The sequence below is a fragment of the Salmo trutta genome, unplaced genomic scaffold (assembly GCF_901001165.1).
Source record: "Salmo trutta unplaced genomic scaffold, fSalTru1.1, whole genome shotgun sequence".
NCBI classification, from domain to species: Eukaryota; Metazoa; Chordata; class Actinopteri; order Salmoniformes; family Salmonidae; genus Salmo; species Salmo trutta.
The window spans coordinates 832,319-855,769 of NW_021823401.1; the positions used below are offsets into that span (position 1 = coordinate 832,319).

Below are 23,451 nucleotides of genomic sequence, written 5' to 3' on the forward strand. Positions count from 1 at the left end.
AACCCTTTTACAGGGGCTGAGTCACTGACTTACTGGTGTTCTTCCATGCCGTCCATGGGAGGGGTGCGTCACTTGAGTAGGTTGAGCCACTGACGTGGTCTTCCTGTCTGGGTTGGCGCCCCCCCCTTGGGTTGTGCCGTGGCGGAGTTCTTTGTGGGCTATACTCGGCCTTGTCTTCGGACGGTAAGTTGGTGGTTGTAGATATCCCTCTAGTGGTGTGGGGGCTGTGCTTTGGCATAGTGGGTGGGGTTATATCCTGCCTGTTTGGCCCTGTCCTCCGGGGGTATCATCGGATGGGGCCACAGTGTCTTCTGATCCCTCCTGTCTCAGCCTCCAGTATTTATGCTGCAGTAGTTTATGTGTCGGGGGGCTAGGGTCAGTCTGTTACATCTGGAGTATTCTCTTGTCTTATCCGGTGTCCTGTGTGAATGTAAATATGCTCTCTCTAATTCTCTCTTTCTCTCTTTCTTTCTTTCTCTCGGAGGACCTGAGCCCTAGGACCATGCCTCAGGACTACCTGGCATGATGACTCCTTGCTGTCCCCAGTCCACCTGGCCATGCTGCTGCTCCAGTTTCAACTGTTCTGCCTGCGGCTACGGAACCCTGACCTGTTCACCGGACGTGCTTGTTGCACCCTCGACAACTACTATGATTATTATTATTTGACCATGCTGGTCATTTACGAACATTTTAACATCTTGACCATGTTCTGTTATAATATCCACCCGGCACAGCCAGAAGAGGACTGGCCACCCCTCATAGCCTGGTTCCTCTCTATGTTTCTTCCTAGGTTTTTGACCTTTCTCAGGAGTTTTTCCTAGGGAGTTTTTCCCAGCCACCGTGCTTCTTTCACATGCATTGCTTGCTGTTTGGGGTTTTAGGCTGGGTTTCTGTACAGCACTTTGAGATTTCAGCTGATGTACGAAGGGCTGTATAAATAAATTTGATTTGATTTGATTTGATATTAAAACAAAAATAAATCTGTATTTGACTCCCCTGTGACTGAAGGGTGGGATGAGCATTTCTTTGTGTTTTTTTGGGTGGGGACATTAAAGTTGATGATGTGCTTATTGACTGTGACCTGCGAATGCCTTGTTTATCTTGCCCGGTCAGAGACTAAAATGTGAGCTTGTTTTGCCCTGGTTTTTATTTATTTTTATTTTGTTCATGCTTACATAAAGCTAGCTCAAAGAGAGTGGTACCCTTCCTTAATACCCCCAGTCTTCCTTTCTGCTAACTCATTGTAGCTAACTCCTGCTCCAATGATGCATTAACACCTAATTGAGTATTGCTCATAAGGTGCATTTTCAGCACCAACTAACCCCCACCTCCTGCCTGGCTGTTCTGACCTCCAATTCAAGCTAGAAACCTTAGTGTATTCCAGTACTGCACTACTTTAATCCCCCTTTAATATTTCACAATGTTTTCAACTTTCATAATATTTAACCTTTAATGATAATTTCAATAAACTTCAGTCCCAATTAATTTCTTCTCCTTTGTCTTATTTTCTTTAAATAAATGTAAATTCTCTTATCGATGTTCATTCTTCTTTATGCTCTGTGTGTGAATGAAAGTGGAACTACTATTGACAGAGGGCATGGGTAGGAAGGCCCCACTTACACACACACACACACACACACACACACACACAGACACACACACACACACACACACACACACACACACACACACACACACACACAGAGGAAATGATATGAAGATGTATAGTGGTCCGTATATAGTGGTCCCTATATTTACAACTTGACAGAGCTTTGTTAAATCTTTCCTTCCTCTTGCAGTGGGACATTGGGACTTCAGCACAACCTCCTCCAGTACCATCATCATCCTCTTCCTCCTCCAGCGCCAGAATCTGCAGAGGGGCCGTCAGGTTGTCCAGTGGCCTCAGTTTCCTGGGAGTTGAGTATGGCTTCCAGCATGGCTCTGTACAGCTGCCCAGAGGAAGGGTCTTCCATCAGGAGAGAATCCGGGGTCACCACCCCTCTCAGTTTGCCCACAAGCTGGTGCACCAGAGTTCCCCTGTACAGCCTAGACTCCAACAGGGAAACAACAGAGGGTTGAATTAGCTGTGTTGCTGCTGGGCTAGAATAACATGTAAAGGAACACCACTGGTCTACTCTAGAGGTTAGAGGTTAGCGGTTAGGGTTGTTTTAGGAAGTGACACGTTACCATGCAATCTGAGGCTCAGATAGAGGGAAGCATAGCAGTTGGTTCAGGTCAAGGCAATCCCTCATGCAGCGCTGCCATTGGCTATAGGCGTGGGCCACAGCCAGGTCTAGACTCCTAGCACCTCTCTGAATCAGCCCTCTCAGCCTCCCCAACACTGGTCCCTCCTCTATAAACCCTGATACACAAAAAGGAGAGGAGTCATTGGCTGCACTTCACACACTTTATTTATACATTCTAAGTTGTGTGTGCCTGTATGTGTGTTTCCGTTCATATTCTGGTCCATACCTCTCTGGCTCTTCCTCTGTCTGCAGAGCTCTCCATACACCAGTCCTAGTAGCAGGGCCTGCAGGAGACGATGGTCTGGTTGGAGATGGGCGTGCCTCAGCCAGTAGTAGGTAACAGCCACAGGAAGTCCCAGATGAGATGGGAGACCATTCAAAGTGGACTGGGACACACCAAGGGTTTCCAAAAACACCTCAAGCCGCACTGAATGTGGAGCCTAAGAAACAGAACAAGAGAATGAGAATTAATTACAGAATCAACAGCAACAATTATACCTGATATACTATATCACATGTATACATACCTGATATACTATATCACATGTATACATACCTGATATACTATATCACATGTATACATACCTGATATACTGTATACTATATCACAAGTATACATACCTGATATACTGTATACTATATCACATGTATACATACCTGATATACTGTATACTATATCACATGTATACATACCTGATATACTATATCACATGTATACATACCTGATATACTGTATACTATATCACATGTATACATACCTGATATACTATATCACATGTATACATACCTGATATACTATATCACATGTATACATACCTGATATACTATATCACATGTATACATACCTGATATACTATATCACATGTATACATACCTGATATACTATATCACATGTATACATACCTGATATACTGTATACTATATCACATGTATACATACCTGATATACTATATCACATGTATACATACCTGATATACTATATCACATGTATACATACCTGATATACTGTATACTATATCACATGTATACATACCTGATATACTATATCACATGTATACATACCTGATATACTATATCACATGTATACATACCTGAAATACTGTATCACATGTATACATACCTTATATACTATATCACATGTATACATACCTGATATACTATATCACATGTATACATACCTGATATACTATATCACATGTATACATACCTGATATACTATATCACATGTATACATACCTGATATACTGTATACTATATCACATGTATACATACCTGATATACTATATCACATGTATACATACCTGATATACTATATCACATGTATACATACCTGATATACTATATCACATGTATACATACCTGATATACTGTATCACATGTATACATACCTGAAATACTATATCACATGTATACATACCTGATATACTATATCACATGTATACATACCTGATATACTGTATCACATGTATACATACCTGATATACTGTATCACATGTATACATACCTGATATACTATATCACATGTATACATACCTGATATACTATATCACATGTATACATACCTGATATACTGTATCACATGTATACATACCTGATATACTATATCACATGTATACATACCTGATATACTATATCACATGTATACATACCTGATATACTGTATCACATGTATACATACCTGATATACTATATCACATGTATACATACCTGATATACTGTATAATAGATCACATGTATACATACCTGATATACTGTATCACATGTATACATACCTGATATACTATATCACATGTATACATACCTGATATACTGTATACTAGATCACATGTATACATACCTGATATACTGTATCACATGTATACATACCTGATATACTATATCACATGTATACATATCTGATATACTGTATACTAGATCACATGTATACATACCTGATATACTATATCACATGTATACATACCTGATATACTGAATCACATGTATACATACCTGATATACTATATCACATGTATACATACCTGATATACTATATCACATGTATACATACCTGATATACTATATCACATGTATACATACCTGATATACTGTATCACATGTATACATACCTGATATACTATATCACATGTATACATACCTGATATACTGTATACTAGATCACATGTATACATACCTGATATACTGTATCACATGTATACATACCTGATATACTATATCACATGTATACATACCTGATATACTGTATACTATATCACATGTATACATACCTGATATACTATATCACATGTATACATACCTGATATACTATATCACATGTATACATACCTGATATACTATATCACATGTATACATACCTGATATACTGTATCACATGTATACATACCTGAAATACTATATCACATGTATACATACCTGATATACTATATCACATGTATACATACCTGATATACTGTATCACATGTATACATACCTGATATACTATATCACATGTATACATACCTGAAATACTGTATCACATGTATACATACCTTATATACTATATCACATGTATACATACCTGATATACTATATCACATGTATACATACCTGATATACTATATCACATGTATACATACCTGATATACTATATCACATGTATACATACCTGATATACTGTATACTATATCACATGTATACATACCTGATATACTATATCACATGTATACATACCTGATATACTATATCACATGTATACATACCTGATATACTATATCACATGTATACATACCTGATATACTGTATCACATGTATACATACCTGAAATACTATATCACATGTATACATACCTGATATACTATATCACATGTATACATACCTGATATACTGTATCACATGTATACATACCTGATATACTGTATCACATGTATACATACCTGATATACTGTATCACATGTATACATACCTGATATACTATATCACATGTATACATACCTGATATACTATATCACATGTATACATACCTGATATACTGTATCACATGTATACATACCTGATATACTATATCACATGTATACATACCTGATATACTATATCACATGTATACATACCTGATATACTGTATCACATGTATACATACCTGATATACTATATCACATGTATACATACCTGATATACTGTATAATAGATCACATGTATACATACCTGATATACTGTATCACATGTATACATACCTGATATACTATATCACATGTATACATACCTGATATACTGTATACTAGATCACATGTATACATACCTGATATACTGTATCACATGTATACATACCTGATATACTATATCACATGTATACATATCTGATATACTGTATACTAGATCACATGTATACATACCTGATATACTATATCACATGTATACATACCTGATATACTGAATCACATGTATACATACCTGATATACTATATCACATGTATACATACCTGATATACTATATCACATGTATACATACCTGATATACTGTATCACATGTATACATACCTGATATACTATATCACATGTATACATACCTGATATACTGTATACTAGATCACATGTATACATACCTGATATACTGTATCACATGTATACATACCTGATATACTATATCACATGTATACATACCTGATATACTGTATCACATGTATACATACCTGAAATACTATATCACATGTATACATACCTGATATACTATATCACATGTATACATACCTGATATACTGTATCACATGTATACATACCTGATATACTGTATCACATGTATACATACCTGATATACTGTATCACATGTATACATACCTGATATACTATATCACATGTATACATACCTGATATACTATATCACATGTATACATACCTGATATACTGTATCACATGTATACATACCTGATATACTATATCACATGTATACATACCTGATATACTATATCACATGTATACATACCTGATATACTGTATCACATGTATACATACCTGATATACTATATCACATGTATACATACCTGATATACTGTATAATAGATCACATGTATACATACCTGATATACTGTATCACATGTATACATACCTGATATACTATATCACATGTATACATACCTGATATACTGTATACTAGATCACATGTATACATACCTGATATACTGTATCACATGTATACATACCTGATATACTATATCACATGTATACATATCTGATATACTGTATACTAGATCACATGTATACATACCTGATATACTATATCACATGTATACATACCTGATATACTGAATCACATGTATACATACCTGATATACTATATCACATGTATACATACCTGATATACTATATCACATGTATACATACCTGATATACTGTATCACATGTATACATACCTGATATACTATATCACATGTATACATACCTGATATACTGTATACTAGATCACATGTATACATACCTGATATACTGTATCACATGTATACATACCTGATATACTATATCACATGTATACATACCTGATATACTGTATACTATATCACATGTATACATACCTGATATACTATATCACATGTATACATACCTGATATACTATATCACATGTATACATACCTGATATACTATATCACATGTATACATACCTGATATACTGTATCACATGTATACATACCTGAAATACTATATCACATGTATACATACCTGATATACTATATCACATGTATACATACCTGATATACTGTATCACATGTATACATACCTGATATACTGTATCACATGTATACATACCTGATATACTATATCACATGTATACATACCTGATATACTATATCACATGTATACATACCTGATATACTGTATCACATGTATACATACCTGATATACTGTATCACATGTATACATACCTGATATACTATATCACATGTATACATACCTGATATACTGTATACTAGATCACATGTATACATACCTGATATACTGTATCACATGTATACATACCTGATATACTATATCACATGTATACATACCTGATATACTGTATACTAGATCACATGTATACATACCTGATATACTGTATCACATGTATACATACCTGATATACTATATCACATGTATACATACCTGATATACTGTATACTAGATCACATGTATACATACCTGATATACTATATCACATGTATACATACCTGATATACTATATCACATGTATACATACCTGATATACTATATCACATGTATACATACCTGATATACTGTATCACATGTATACATACCTGATATACTGTCTACTATATCACATGTATACATACCTGATATACTAAATCACATGTATACATACCTGATATACTATATCACATGTATACATACCTGATATACTGTATCACATGTATACATACCTGATATACTGTATCACATGTATACATACCTGATATACTATATCACATGTATACATACCTGATATACTGTATCACATGTATACATACCTGATATACTATATCACATGTATACATACCTGATATACTGTATACTATATCACATGTATACATACCTGATATACTGTCTACTATATCACATGTCTACATACCTGATATACTGTATACTATATCACATGTCTACATACCTGATATACTATATCACATGTCTACATACCTGATATACTGTATACTATATCACATGTATACATACCTGATATACTGTATACTATATCACATGTCTACATACCTGATATACTGTATACTATATCACATGTATACATACCTGATATACTGTATACTATATCACATGTATACATACCTGATATACTGTATACTATATCACATGTATACATACCTGATATACTGTATACTATATCACATGTCTACATACCTGATATACTGTATACTATATCACATGTCTACATACCTGATTCAGCATGTCTAGCTGCATTTGTTGTGCAGCTCTGGGCAGGATGGCTTTAACCATGCTGCTGGTCAGGTTAATGCCTTCCCTGTCATACTCCTTCACTTCCCTCCTCTCACCCAGCAGCAGCCCGAAGACTACCTGCCGTATGGGCCGAGAGGTGTTGTTCCCACTGGGGAAGCTGTGATCTTCCACTTGGACACCCTGTATCACTGGCTTCAGCTGCAGAATGTATATTATGCAGGAGGGAAGTGTACCCTTCATCAACGGCAGCAGGGTCCAGTCTGGAAGGACACTCAGATGGTCTGGGAGATGCCCGGGATCAGGAGCCTTGCCTTTAATGAAGAACTTCTCCAGGCAACTGAGTGTAAGCTGGTACACTTTTATGCCCCGAGAGAGGGCCTGGAGGGCAGCATCCATGTTGTGTTGGTTGTTCCTGGAAACGATGAGTCTGGGCACATTGTCCAAGGCCTCCTGCTGCTGCTTGAAATCGGACAGCCATTTCAGCAACTTGTTGAAAAAGACAACCCCTTCCCAAGCACAAAATAACAAACATGTACAGTTTACATCAGACATTTACATACACCTCAGCCAAATACATTTAAACTCACTTTTTCACAATTCCTGACATTTAATCCTAGTAAAGATTCCCTGTATTGTAGCCGTCATCAATTATTGAAGCGATCCTCGAGCCACCTTACAATTCCCACTGTTACGAACCGGCTCAGAGTTCGCAACAAAAGGGAGACAACGTGGAGACAAGGAGTATCAAAAATATATATTTATTAGATACCATAACTAGCACAACCAAAAACAAAGTGTCTGCATGGAGAGAGTCTCTACAAAGACTGTGGAAGAGGTGTCTTTATCCTGGGACACACCCGAGCCCAGGTGTTTCCCATCTAGCTGACGACCCTTCCAACTCCGCCCACTGGCATCCTAATAAGGAACAAGAGCAAAGAGAGAAAATACAGCAGACAGAGCGGGAGGGTCGTCACACCACCAAGTGGGTTAACCCTGTTGGCACGATGCGTAGAGTGTTTGCCTTTCACGCCAGCTACCTGGGTTCGCCCCACCATTCACTACAGTATTATATATATATATATATATATTTTTAAAAACTTTTTATTTTATTTTATTTTATTTTTTAAACTAGGCAAGTCAGTTCAGAACAAATTCTTATTTACAATGACGGCCTAAGAACTGGGTTAACTGTGTGGCTCAGTTGGTAGAGCATGGTGTTTGCAACGCCAGGGTTGTGGGTTCGATTCCCACGGGGGACCAATACGGAGAAAAAAGTATGAAATGTATGAAATATATGCATTCACTACTGTAAGTCGCTCTGGATAAGAGCGTCTGCTAAATGACTACAATGTAAATGTTAACTGCCTTGTTCAGGGGCAGAACGACAGATTTTTATCATGTCAGCTCGGGAATTCGATCTAGCAAGCTTTCGATTACTGGCCCATCACTCTAACCACTAGGCTACCTGCCGCCCTAAATGCATCTGTAGTAGTTGTGTATACTTCGGTATACAAGTAATTTGTTCAAACTTACTTGGCCTTCGATTGGGTTCCATCGGCGAGTTGTCTTCCCACCTAATGGGAAAGCCCATCTTATCCAAGTTGACATAGTCGTTTCCTACGATGGCAGCGAAGACTGGGAGAAGCTTTCTGTTGATGTTGAAGTGTCTGCAGAAGCTTGTTGTGGTGTACCGCTTGCAGGGGATGTAATTTTGAGAACTCCAGCGTTGCGTCGATGCGTTCTGCCACTTAAAATGGGAGATGGGCAGATATCCTGCCTGGATGTCAAAAATATAAAAGTCACTGTCATAGGACAGGACCGGACAGTTCCACCTTTGAGCCAAGGAGGCTATTTCTTGGTCTGCTTCAAAGATGCACTGTGCGAATGGCACCTTCAGGCTGGAGAGGACCTGTTTGAAGACTTGTTTGACGAGGGTTGGTATTATTCTGTCCCCCTGAAGCCCCTTGGACAAGTTGTTGGCTGTGTTGAGCGTTGATTGAACTCGGTGGAGGAGAGTTTCAAACTTTTTATCGGAAAAGTCAGAGCCTCCATCTATGACCACATAAGGCTCAATGCCACAATCTCTCAGAGCCTTAAAGAACTTGCAGACCTGGTTCTCAAAATCATCATAATCCCCTCCATGCTGCTGATCCACACATGGGTTAAAATAAAGAGAGTGGTAAAGATTAGAACCATCTATGACCAGCTTGCTGTTTCTGAAGTGATAATCTGTTAAAATCGCTCCATGATCATCTATGAACCTGGTTAAACCCTTGATACCCATGATGTGCTCCTTCTAGGATGTGATGTCTTTCTAAGTAAAGAGTTTCTGTCACAGGACTATTTATAGCGTCATTACAATGGACTAGTTTCCATTTAGTTAAGTTTCTCTTTCCATACGTCATATGTCCCTCATGATCTCTTTATGGTCACTTCACCTGATGCTGAGTAGATCTAGACAAGTTAATGGGATCATTGTTATTGAAATCCACTATGAAAATAATACAATCAGAAATGGGCTACCATGGTGGTGGTGGAGTTGGTGGTGGTGGTGGTGGTGGTGGTGTGGGAGGTTACCATGGTGGTGGTGGTGGTGGTGGTGTTGGCTACCGTGGTGGTGGTGGTGGTGGTGTAGGTTACCATGCTGGTGGTGTTGGCTACCGTGGTGGTGGTGGTGGTGGTGTGGGCTACCATGGTGGTGGTGTTGGTGTTGGTGTGGGAGGTTACCATGGTGGTGGTGGTGTAGGTTACCATGGTGGTGGTGTGGGCTACCGTGGTGGTGGTGGTGTTGGTAACCATGGTGGTGGTGGTGTTGGCTACTGTGGTGGTGGTGGTGGTGGGGTTGGCTACTGTGGTGGTGGTGTGGGCTAACATGTTGGTGGTGGTGGTGTGGGTAACCATGGTGGTGGTGGTGTTGGCTACTGTGGTGGTGGTGGTGGCTACTGTGGTGGTGGTGTAGGTTACCATGGTGGTGGTGTTGGCTACAAGTGGTGGTGGTGGTGTTGGTGTGGGCTAACATGTTGGTGGTGGTGGTGGTGCTGGTGGTGATGTGGGCTACTATGGTGGTGTGACAGTTAAATTACAGGAGGTAGAGTAACGGGTCAAAGGGTTAAAGGTTTATTAACTTAAATTACAGGAGGACATCGAGTGAAGAGTTTCAGTCACATGACTATTTACAGCATCATTACAATGGATGGGTTTCTCTTTTGTTAAGTTTCCCTTTCCGAAAAACCTAGCAGGCTAACACCCTACAGGAGGATTAATTATGCAAACAGTGGTCATCACACATGATCCCCTTGTTTAGTTTACTGTTCCAGTGTATTTGGAAATGAAACCTCCATAACAGATACACTTCTGCACACTATTTGTATAAACTGGTTGGGTTGGTTGGCAAATGCCTGTATTTAGTTTAGCTTGCTGATGGTGGTGTGGGCTTCTGTGGTGGTGGTGGTGGTGGTGGTGGTGGTGTGGGCTACTGTGGTGGTGGTGTTGTGTGCTACCGTGGTGGTGGTGTTGGTGGTGGGCTACTGTGGTGGTGAAGTTGTGGGCTACTATGGTGGTGGAGTTGTGGCCTACTGTGGTGGTGGAGTTGTGGGCTACTATGGTGGTGGTGGTGGTGGTGGGCTACCATGTTGGTGGAGTTGTGGGCTACCATGGTGGTGGTGGTGGTGGTGTTGTGGGCTACTATGGTGGTGGTGGTGTGGGCTACCATGGTGGTGGTGGTGGGCTACCATGGTGGTGGAGTTGTGGCCTACTGTGGTGGTGGTGCTGTGGGCTACTGTGGTTGTGGTGGTGATGGTGTGGGCTACCGTGGTGGTGGAGTTGTGGGCTACCATGGTGGTGGAGTTGTGGGCTACCATGGTGGTGGAGTTGTGGGCTACCATGATGGTGGTGCTGTGGAGTACTGTGGTGGTGGAGTTGTGGGATACCATGGTGGTGGTGGTGGTGTTGGTGTGGGCTACCATGTTGGTGGAGTTGTGGGCTACCATGTTGGTGGAGTTGTGGGCTACCATGGTGGTGGAATTGTGGGCTACCATGGTGTTGGAGTTGTGGGCTACCATGGTGGTGGAGTTGTGGGCTACCAGGGTCGTGGTGGTGCAGTTGGTGTGGGCTACCATGTTGGTGGTGGTGGTGCTGGTGATGTGGGCTACTGTGCTGGTGTGAGAGAGAGAAGAGAGAATTAGAGAGATCATACTTAAATTCACACAGGACACCGGATAAGACATGAGAAATACATCAGGTATAACAGACTGACCCTAGCTCCCCGACACATAAACTATTGCAGCATAAATATTGGAGGCAGAAACAGGAGGGGTCGGGAGACACTATGGCCCCTTCCGACAATACCCCCGGACAGGGCCAAACAGGCAGATCATTACCCCACCCACTTACTATCCTGAGACAAGGCAGAGTATAGCCCACAAAGATCTTCCATACGGCACGAACCCGAGGGGGGGCACCAACCCGGACAGGAAGATCACGTTAGTGACTCAACCCACTCAAGTGACCCACCCCTCCTTTGGACGGCATGAAAGAGCACCAGTAAGCCAATGACTCAGCCCCTGTAATAGGGTTTGAGGCAGAGAATCCCAGTGGAGAGAGGGGAACCGGCCAGGCAGAGACAGCAAGGGCAGTTTGTTGCTCCAGTGCCTTTCCATTCACCTTCACACTCCTGGACCAGACTGCACTCAATCATAGGACCTACAGAAGAGATGAGTCTTCAATAAAGACTTAAAGGTCGAGACCAAGTCTGTGTCTCTCACATGGATAAGCAGACCATTCCATAAAAATGGAGCTCTTTAGGAGAAAGCCCTGCCTCCAGCTGTTTGCTTAGAAATTCTAGGGTCAGTAATGAGGCCTGCATCTTGTGACCGTAGCCTACGTGTAGGTATGTATGGCAGGACGGAATTGGAAAGATAGGTAGGAGCAAGCCCATGTAATGCTTTGTAGGTCAGCAGTAAAACCTTGAAATCAGCCCTTGCCTTAACAGGAAGCCAGTGTAGAGAGGCTAGCACTGGAGTAATATGATCACATTTTGGGGTTCTAGTCAAGATTCTAGCAGCCGTGTTTAGCACTAACTGAAGTTTATTTAGTTCTTTATCCGGGTAGCTGGAGAGTAGAGCATTGCAGTAGTCTAATCTAGAAGTGACAAAAGCATGGATTCATTTTTCTGCATCATTTTTGGACAGAAAGTTTCAGATTTTTACAATGTTACGTAGATGGAAAAAGCTGTCCTTGAAACAGTCTTGATATGTTCGTCAAAAGAGAGATCAGGGTCCAGAGTAACGCCGAGGTCCTTCACAGTTTTATTTGAGACGACTGTACAACTATCAAGATTAATTTTCAGTCTCAACAGAAGATCAACAGAAGATCTCTTTGTTTCTTGGGACCTAGAACTAGCATCTCTGTTTTCATCAATGTGTCAAGAGATATAGTATTTAAACACTTGAGTGTCTCCCTTGATCCTAGGTCCTGGCAGTGTTGTGCAGACTCAGGACAACTGAGCTTTGGAAAAATATACAGATTTAAAGAGGACTCCGTAATTTGCTTTCTAATGATCATGATATTTTTGTCAAAGAAGTTCATGAATTTATCCCTGCTGAAGTGAAAGCCATCCTCTCTTGGGGAATGCTGCTTTTTAGTTAGCTTTGCGACAGTATCAAAAATACATTTTGGATTGTTGTTATTTTCCTCAAATGAGTTGGAAAAATAGGCTGATCGAGCAGCAGTGAGGGCTCTTCGATACTGTCTTTCCAAGCTAGTCGGAAGACTTCCAGTTTGGTGTAGTTCCATTTCTGTTCCAATTTTCTGGAAGCTTACTTCAGGGCTCGGGTATTTTCTGTATAACAGGGAGCTAGTTTCTTACGATATATGTTTTTAGGGGTGCATCTGCATCTAGGATATTACGCAAGGTTAAATTGAGTTCCTCAGTTAGGTGGTTAACTGATTTTTGTACTCTGACGTCCTTGGGTAGGTCGAGGGAGTCTGGAAGGGCATCTAGGAATCTTTGGGTTGTCTGAGAATTTATAGCACAGCTTTTGATGATCCTTGGTTAGGGTCTGAGCAGATTTTTTTTTTTTACCTTTCTTTAACTAGGCAAGTCAGTTAAGAACAAATTCTTATTTTAAATGATGGCCTAGGAACAGTGGGTTAACTGCCTTGTTCAGGGGCAGAATGACAGATTTGTACCTTGTCAGCTTGGGGATTTGAACTTGCAACCTTTTGGTTACTAGTCCAACACTCTAGCCACTCGGCTACGCTGCCGCCCCTATTATTTGTTGCGATTATTTTTTGCGATTGCAAACGTAATTAAATGGTGGTCCGATAGTCCAGGATTATGAGGAAAAATATTAAGATCCACAACATTTATCCCATGGGACAAAACTAGGTCCAGAGTATGACTGTGGCAGTGAGTAGGTCTGGAGACATGTTGTACAGAACCCACTGAGTCGATGATGGCTCCGAAAGCCTTTTGGAGTGGGTCTGTGTTGTGGGCTAACGTGGTGTTGGTAGTGGTGGTGGTGTGGACTACCATGGTGTTGGTGGTGTGGCCTACCATGGTGGTAGTGGTGTGGGCTACCATGGTGGTGGTGGGGGTGTTGTGGGGGACACAGAGTAACAGGTCAAAGGGTTAAAAGTTTATTAACTTAAATTACAGGAGGACATGGAGTGAAGAGTTTCAGTCACATGACTATTTACAGCATCATTACAATGGATGGGTTTCTCTTTTGTTAAGTTTTCCTTTCCGAAAAACCTAGCAGGCTAACACCCTACAAGAGGATTAATTATGCAAACAGTGGTCATCACACATGATCCCCTTGTTTAGTTTACTGTTCCAGTGTATTTGGAAATGAAACCTCCATAACAGATACACTTCTGCACACTATTTGTATAAACTGGTTGGGTTGGTTGGCAAATGCCTGTATTTAGTTTAGCTTGCTGATGGTGGTGTGGGCTTCTGTGGTGGTGGTGGTGGTGGTGGTGGTGTGGGCTACTGTGGTGGTGGTGTTGTGTGCTACCGTGGTGGTGGTGTTGGTGGTGGGCTACTGTGGTGGTGGAGTTGTGGGCTACTATGGTGGTGGAGTTGTGGCCTACTGTGGTGGTGGAGTTGTGGGCTACTATGGTGGTGGTGGTGGTGGTGGGCTACCATGTTGGTGGAGTTGTGGGCTACCATGGTGGTGGTGGTGGGCTACCATGGTGGTGGAGTTGTGGCCTACTGTGGTGGTGGTGCTGTGGGCTACTGTGGTTGTGGTGGTGATGGTGTGGGCTACCGTGGTGGTGGAGTTGTGGGCTACCATGGTGGTGGAGTTGTGGGCTACCATGGTGGTGGAGTTGTGGGCTACCATGATGGTGGTGCTGTGGAGTACTGTGGTGGTGGAGTTGTGGGATACCATGGTGGTGGTGGTGGTGTTGGTGTGGGCTACCATGTTGGTGGAGTTGTGGGCTACCATGTTGGTGGAGTTGTGGGCTACCATGGTGGTGGAATTGTGGGCTACCATGGTGTTGGAGTTGTGGGCTACCATGGTGGTGGAGTTGTGGGCTACCAGGGTCGTGGTGGTGCAGTTGGTGTGGGCTACCATGTTGGTGGTGGTGGTGCTGGTGATGTGGGCTACTGTGCTGGTGTGAGAGAGAGAAGAGAGAATTAGAGAGATCATACTTAAATTCACACAGGACACCGGATAAGACATGAGAAATACATCAGGTATAACAGACTGACCCTAGCTCCCCGACACATAAACTATTGCAGCATAAATATTGGAGGCAGAAACAGGAGGGGTCGGGAGACACTATGGCCCCTTCCGACAATACCCCCGGACAGGGCCAAACAGGCAGATCATTACCCCACCCACTTACTATCCTGAGACAAGGCAGAGTATAGCCCACAAAGATCTTCCATACGGCACGAACCCAAGGGGGGGCACCAACCCGGACAGGAAGATCACGTTAGTGACTCAACCCACTCAAGTGACCCACCCCTCCTTTGGACGGCATGAAAGAGCACCAGTAAGCCAGTGACTCAGCCCCTGTAATAGGGTTTGAGGCAGAGAATCCCAGTGGAGAGAGGGGAACCGGCCAGGCAGAGACAGCAAGGGCAGTTTGTTGCTCCAGTGCCTTTCCATTCACCTTCACACTCCTGGACCAGACTGCACTCAATCATAGGACCTACAGAAGAGATGAGTCTTCAATAAAGACTTAAAGGTCGAGACCAAGTCTGTGTCTCTCACATGGATAAGCAGACCATTCCATAAAAATGGAGCTCTTTAGGAGAAAGCCCTGCCTCCAGCTGTTTGCTTAGTAATTCTAGGGTCAGTAATGAGGCCTGCATCTTGTGACCGTAGCCTACGTGTAGGTATGTATGGCAGGACGGAATTGGAAAGATAGGTAGGAGCAAGCCCATGTAATGCTTTGTAGGTCAGCAGTAAAACCTTGAAATCAGCCCTTGCCTTAACAGGAAGCCAGTGTAGAGAGGCTAGCACTGGAGTAATATGATCACATTTTGGGGTTCTAGTCAAGATTCTAGCAGCCGTGTTTAGCACTAACTGAAGTTTATTTAGTTCTTTATCCGGGTAGCTGGAGAGTAGAGCATTGCAGTAGTCTAATCTAGAAGTGACAAAAGCATGGATTCATTTTTCTGCATCATTTTTGGACAGAAAGTTTCAGATTTTTACAATGTTACGTAGATGGAAAAAAGCTGTCCTTGAAACAGTCTTGATATGTTCGTCAAAAGAGAGATCAGGGTCCAGAGTAACGCCGAGGTCCTTCACAGTTTTATTTGAGACGACTGTACAACTATCAAGATTAATTTTCAGTCTCAACAGAAGATCAACAGAAGATCTCTTTGTTTCTTGGGACCTAGAACTAGCATCTCTGTTTTCATCAATGTGTCAAGAGATATAGTATTAAAACACTTGAGTGTCTCCCTTGATCCTAGGTCCTGGCAGTGTTGTGCAGACTCAGGACAACTGAGCTTTGGAAAAATATACAGATTTAAAGAGGACTCCGTAATTTGCTTTCTAATGATCATGATATTTTTGTCAAAGAAGTTCATGAATTTATCCCTGCTGAAGTGAAAGCCATCCTCTCTTGGGGAATGCTGCTTTTTAGTTAGCTTTGCGACAGTATCAAAAATACATTTTGGATTGTTGTTATTTTCCTCAAATGAGTTGGAAAAATAGGCTGATCGAGCAGCAGTGAGGGCTCTTCGATACTGTCTTTCCAAGCTAGTCGGAAGACTTCCAGTTTGGTGTAGTTCCATTTCTGTTCCAATTTTCTGGAAGCTTACATCAGGGCTCGAGTATTTTCTGTATAACAGGGAGCTAGTTTCTTACGATATATGTTTTTAGGGGTGCATCTGCATCTAGGATATTACGCAAGGTTAAATTGAGTTCCTCAGTTAGGTGGTTAACTGATTTTTGTACTCTGACGTCCTTGGGTAGGTCGAGGGAGTCTGGAAGGGCATCTAGGAATCTTTGGGTTGTCTGAGAATTTATAGCACAGCTTTTGATGATCCTTGGTTAGGGTCTGAGCAGATTTTTTATTTTTACCTTTCTTTAACTAGGCAAGTCAGTTAAGAACAAATTCTTATTTTAAATGATGGCCTAGGAACAGTGGGTTAACTGCCTTGTTCAGGGGCAGAATGACAGATTTGTACCTTGTCAGCTTGGGGATTTGAACTTGCAACCTTTTGGTTACTAGTCCAACACTCTAGCCACTCGGCTACGCTGCCGCCCCTATTATTTGTTGCGATTATTTTTTGCGATTGCAAACGTAATTAAATGGTGGTCCGATAGTCCAGGATTATGAGGAAAAATATTAAGATCCACAACATTTATCCCATGGGACAAAACTAGGTCCAGAGTATGACTGTGGCAGTGAGTAGGTCTGGAGACATGTTGTACAAAACCCACTGAGTCGATGATGGCTCCGAAAGCCTTTTGGAGTGGGTCTGTGTTGTGGGCTAACGTGGTGTTGGTAGTGGTGGTGGTGTGGACTACCATGGTGTTGGTGGTGTGGCCTACCATGGTGGTAGTGGTGTGGGCTACCATGGTGGTGGTGGGGGTGTTGTGGGGGACACAGAGTAACAGGTCAAAGGGTTAAAAGTTTATTAACTTTAATTACAGGAGGACATGGAGTGAAGAGTTTCAGTCACATGACTATTTACAGCATCATTACAATGGATGTGTTTCTCTTTTGTTAAGTTTCCGAAAACCTAGCAGGCTAACACCCTAGAGGAGGCATGTATTATGCAAACAGTGGTTATCACACATGATCACTTAGGCATTGGCAGGTAAATTACTTACCTTGTCTAGTTTTCTGTTCCATTGTATTTGGAAATGAAACCTCCATAACTGATATTCTGCTGCACACTATTTAAACAAAATGTTGGGTTGGTTGGAAAAGGCCTGCATTTAGTTTAGATTAATGGTGGTGTCGTTGGTGATGTGGTGGTGGTGGTGTGGGCTACCGTGGTGGTGATGGTGGTGTGGGGTACCGTGGTGGTGGTGGTGGTGGTGATGGTGGTTTGGGGTACCGTGGTGGTGGTGTGGTGGTGGTGATGGTGGTGTGGGCTACTGTGGTGGTGTTGGTGGTGCGGGCTACCATGGTGGTGGTGTGGGCTACTGTGGTGGTGGGGGTGGTGCGGGCTACCTTGGTGGGGGTGGTGTGGGATACCATGGTGGTGGTGGTGTGGGATACCATGGTGGTAGTGGTGGTGTGGGCTACCATGGTGGTGGTGTGGGCTACCATGGTGGTGGTGGTATGGGATACCATGGTGGTGGTAGTGGTGGTGTGGCCTACCATGGTGGTGGTGGTGGTGTGGCCTACCATGGTGGTGGTGTGGACTACCATGGTGTTGGTGGTGTGGCCTACCATGGTGGTAGTGGTGTGGGCTACCATGGTGGTGGTGGGGGTGTTGTGGGGGACACAGAGTAACAGGTCAAAGGGTTAAAAGTTTATTAACTTAAATTACAGGAGGGCATGGAGTGAAGAATTTCAGTCACATGACTATTTACAGCATCATTACAATGGATGGGTTTCTCTTTTGTTAAGTTTCCCTTTCTGAAAACCTAGCAGGCTAACACCCTAGAGGAGGAATGTATTATGCAAACAGTGGTCATCACACATGATCACTTAGGCACTGGCAGGTAACTGACTTACATTGTCTAGTTTTCTGTTCCATCTTAATTGGAAATGAAACCTCCATAACTGATATTCTGATGCACACTATTTAAACAAAATGTTGGGTTGGTTGGAAAAGGCCTGCATTTAGTTTAGATTAATGGTGGTGTTGTTGGTGATGTGGTGGTGTTGGTGTGGGCTACCGTGGTGGTGGTGGTGGTGGTGGTGATGGTGGTTTGGGGTACCGTGGTGGTGGTGTGGTGGTGGTGATGGTGGTGTGGGCTACTGTGGTGGTGTTGGTGGTGCGGGTTACCATGGTGGTGGTGTGGGCTACTGTGGTGGTGGGGGTGGTGTGGGCTACCATGGTGGTGGTGCGGGCTACCATGGTGGTGGGGGTGGTGCGGGCTACCATGGTGGTGGGGTTGTTTGGGCTACCATGGTGCTGGTGTGGGCTTCCATGGTGGTGGTGGTGGTGTGGCCTACCATGGTGCTGGTGGTGATGGTGTGGGCTACCGTGGTGGTGTTGTGGGCTACCATGGTGGTGGTGGTGGTGTGGCCTACCATGGTGGTGGTGGTTATGTGGGCTACCGTGGTGGTGGTGGTGGTGTGGGCTACCATAGTGGTGGTGGTATGGGCTACCGTGGTGGTGGTGGTGGTGTGGGCTACCATGGTGGTGGTGGTGTGGGCTACCGTGGTGTTGGTGTGGGCTACTGTGATGGTGGTGGTGTGGGCTACCATGATGATGGTGGTGGTGGTATTAGCTTCCATGGTGGTGCTGTGGGCTACCGTGGTGGTGGTGGTGTGGGCTACCATGGTGGTGGTGCGTGCTACCATGGTGGTGGTGGTGGATGTGGTGTGGGCTACCATGGTGGTGGTGGTGTTGTGGGCTACCATGGTGGTGGTGGTGTGGGCTACCATGGTGGTTGTGATGGTGCGGTCTACCATGTTGGTGGTGTGGGCTACCATGGTGGTGGTGCGTGCTACCATGGTGGTGGTGGTGGATGTGGTGTGGGCTACCATGGTGGTGGTGGTGTTGTGGGCTACCATGGTGGTGGTGGTGTGGGCTACCATGGTGGTGGTGGTGTTGTGGGCTACCATGGTGGTGGTGGTGTGGGCTACCATGGTGGTTGTGATGGTGCGGTCTACCATGTTGGTGGTGTGGGCTACCATGGTGGTGGTGCGTGCTACCATGGTGGTGGTGGTGGATGTGGTGTGGGCTACCATGGTGGTGGTGGTGTTGTGGGCTACCATGGTGGTGGTGGTGTGGGCTACCATGGTGGTTGTGATGGTGCGGGCTACCATGTTGGTGGTGTGGGCTACCATAGTGGTGGGGGTGTTGTGGGCTACCATGGTGGTGTTGGTGGTGGTGTGGCCTACCATTGTGGTGGGGGTGTTGTGGGCTACCATGGTGGTGGTGGTGCAGGCTGCCATGGTGGTGGTGGTGGTGTGTCCTACCATGGTGGTGGTGTGGGCTACCATGGTGGTGGTGGTGGTGCGGGCTACCATGGTGGTGGTGCAGCCTGCACTGTGATGTCTTAAGTGAAGTGAAGAGCTTCAGTCACAGGACTATTTTTAACATCTTTACCATTTCTATTTGGAAAGGGCAGTGATGGTGATATTAGCATGGACTCACCAGATGGGTGGCAGCAACAGAATGAACGTCAGTGGCCTGTTAGTGATTTCAGATGTAAATTCTAACTAGAGTCATGTTGTAATGTAGTAGTAACGTCATGGTTTACTGAATGTCTTTTACTGTGTTGAATCTTACACTAAACATGACCATCTGAAAATAGCTTCCCTAAATTCCTTTTAAAATACAACCACTAACATTAAACCAGACTTCATCCCTGCTGGACCTAAAGCTACACCTTGGTGGACCTAAAGCTACACCCTACTGAATCTAAAGCTACACCCTACTGGACCTAAAGCTACACCCTACTGGACCTAAAGCTACACCCTACTGGACCTAAAGCTACACCCTACTGGATCTAAAGCTACGCCCTACTGGACCTAAAGCTACGCCCTGCTGGACCTAAAGCTACACCCTACTGGACCTAAAGCTACACCCTACTGGATCTAAAGCTACGCCCTACTGGACCTAAAGCTACGCCCTACTGAAACTAAAGCTACACCCTACTGGACCTAAAGCTACGCCCTACTGGATCTAAAGCTACACCCTACTGGACCTAAAGCTACGCCCTACTGGACCTAAAGCTACACCCTACTGGACCTAAAGCTACACCCTACTGGACCTAAAGCTACACCCTACTAGACCTAAAGCTACACCCTACTGGATCTAAAGCTACACCCTGCTGGACCTAAAGCTACACCCTACTGGACCTAAAGCTACACCCTACTGGACCTAAAGCTACACCCTACTGGATCTAAAGCTACACCCTACTGGACCTAAAGCTACACCCTACTGGATCTAAAGCTACACCCTACTGGATCTAAAGCTACACCCTACTGGACCTAAAGCTACACCCTACTGGATCTAAAGCTACACCCTACTGGATCTAAAGCTACACCCTACTGGACCTAAAGCTACACCCTACTGGATCTAAAGCTACACCCTACTGGACCTAAAGCTACACCCTACTGGAGGAAACAACTGGGCAAGTTAGCATTTCCTTTAGCATTACCCAGTTATAACCTACTGTAACAGTTGTCGTCGGGGATAGAGGACCAAAACGCAGCAGGAATGTGGATGCTCATCTTGTTATTTATTTAAAATAAAGAGAAAACCAAAATAACAAAACGAAGAACGCACGAACAACAAAACAGTCTTGTCAAGCTCACACAGGCAAAACAAGAAACAACCTCCCACAAATCACAAACACACCCTAATATATAGGACTCTCAATCAAAGGCAACTAGACAACCCCTGCCTTCAATTGAGAGTCCACACCCCAATTAACTACACATAGAAACAGACTAACTAGAAAGAACATAGAAATAGACTAACATATAGCAGTGACCAAAAACCCCGGAAATAATGAATCAAACACCCCACTACATAAACCATCACCCCGACACACATAAACAAAATACCCTCTGCCACGTCCTGACCAAACTACAATAGCAAATCATCTTATTACTGGTCAGGACGTGACACCTACAGACCATTTTATACTCTAGATATACGAATATGATTCCATAAACTCCATAGAACAAGTGGAACTTGTTATGCTGTGGTATTATATGATTGGACAGCAAAATCCACTTTAACAAGAGTTACCACTTTATTTGTTTAGTATTTATACCGTAGATATATGAATAATGATCATATACTGTGGAATTAACTATACTATGGCTTTATATAATCCACTGGCTTTATATAATTCACTATACTATGGTTTTATATAATTAACTATACTATGGCTTTATATAATTCACTATACTATGGCTATATATAATTAACTATACTATGGCTTTATGTAATTCACTATACTATGGCATTATATAAATCGTTGCAAAGCGAAATCCATTTTACCAGGACAAATGTTGACTTGCCTTTTATATTATTTAAAAACCTGTTTTCTACTCAACCACTATTTTTTGGCATGAAACCAAAAACATCTGTCTTTCCATCCATCCAGACTTCCATTAAAGCCAATTTCCACCCCCTAATATCAAACCCTGCTTGCTGAAAATTACGCTCCAACAGTTGCTATGCAACTGCACCATCTCTGTTAAAGCACATCATTTACCCAGCCAAACCAATATCCCCAAATAAGCCCTCCCATCTGACTGTAGGATTGCTGCAAGCTCCCTGATTGCATCTGTCTCTGCCTTGGGCTGGGCACAGGAGATACTGAAGTATACTGAGGTATCAGTACAGCCAATATAAAGGAGATACTGAAATCTCTAACAAGTCCAATACATGCAGTACCAGTCAAAAGTTTGGACACACCTACTCATTCAAGGGTTTTTCTTTATTTTTTACTATTTTCTACATTGTAGATTAATGGTGAAGACATCAAAACTATGAAATAGCACATATGGAATCATGTATTAACCAAACAAAAATATATTTCATATTTGAGATTCTTCAAAGTAGCCACCCTTTGCCTTGATGACAGCTTGCACACTCTTGGCATTCTCTCAACCAGCTTCATGAGGTAGTCACCTGGAATGCATTTTAATTAGCAGGTGTGCCTTGTTAAAAATTATTCTAGAATAT

The 23,451-nt window shown here is 42.8% G+C and overlaps 1 protein-coding gene across 1 annotated transcript; it reads right to left on the reverse strand.

The window, feature by feature from the left end:
- Window positions 1-1,137: 1,137 nt before the first annotated feature.
- Window positions 1,138-10,450, reverse strand: LOC115190618 (protein asteroid homolog 1-like). The gene is made up of 5 exons (XM_029748794.1): window positions 9,684-10,450; window positions 8,130-8,656; window positions 2,473-2,686; window positions 2,188-2,362; window positions 1,138-2,046 (listed from the first exon to the last, which is right to left on the reverse strand). Exons 1-5 carry the CDS (start codon window positions 10,432-10,434, stop codon window positions 1,842-1,844), a joined length of 1,872 nt encoding a protein of 623 aa, XP_029604654.1. The 5' UTR covers window positions 10,435-10,450; the 3' UTR covers window positions 1,138-1,841.
- Window positions 10,451-23,451: the final 13,001 nt, after the last annotated feature.

Coding starts and splice junctions, on each gene's coding strand:
- LOC115190618 (XM_029748794.1), bottom strand. CDS start 10,434: ATGGGTATCAAGGGTTTAACCAGGTTCATAGATGATCATGGAGCGATT. Junction 2,687..8,129: donor AGCTAGACATGCTGAATCAG/GTATGTAGACAT, acceptor TCTGTTTCTTAG/GCTCCACATTCAGTGCGGCT. Junction 2,047..2,187: donor TCTGAGCCTCAGATTGCATG/GTAACGTGTCAC, acceptor GTTGGAGTCTAG/GCTGTACAGGGGAACTCTGG.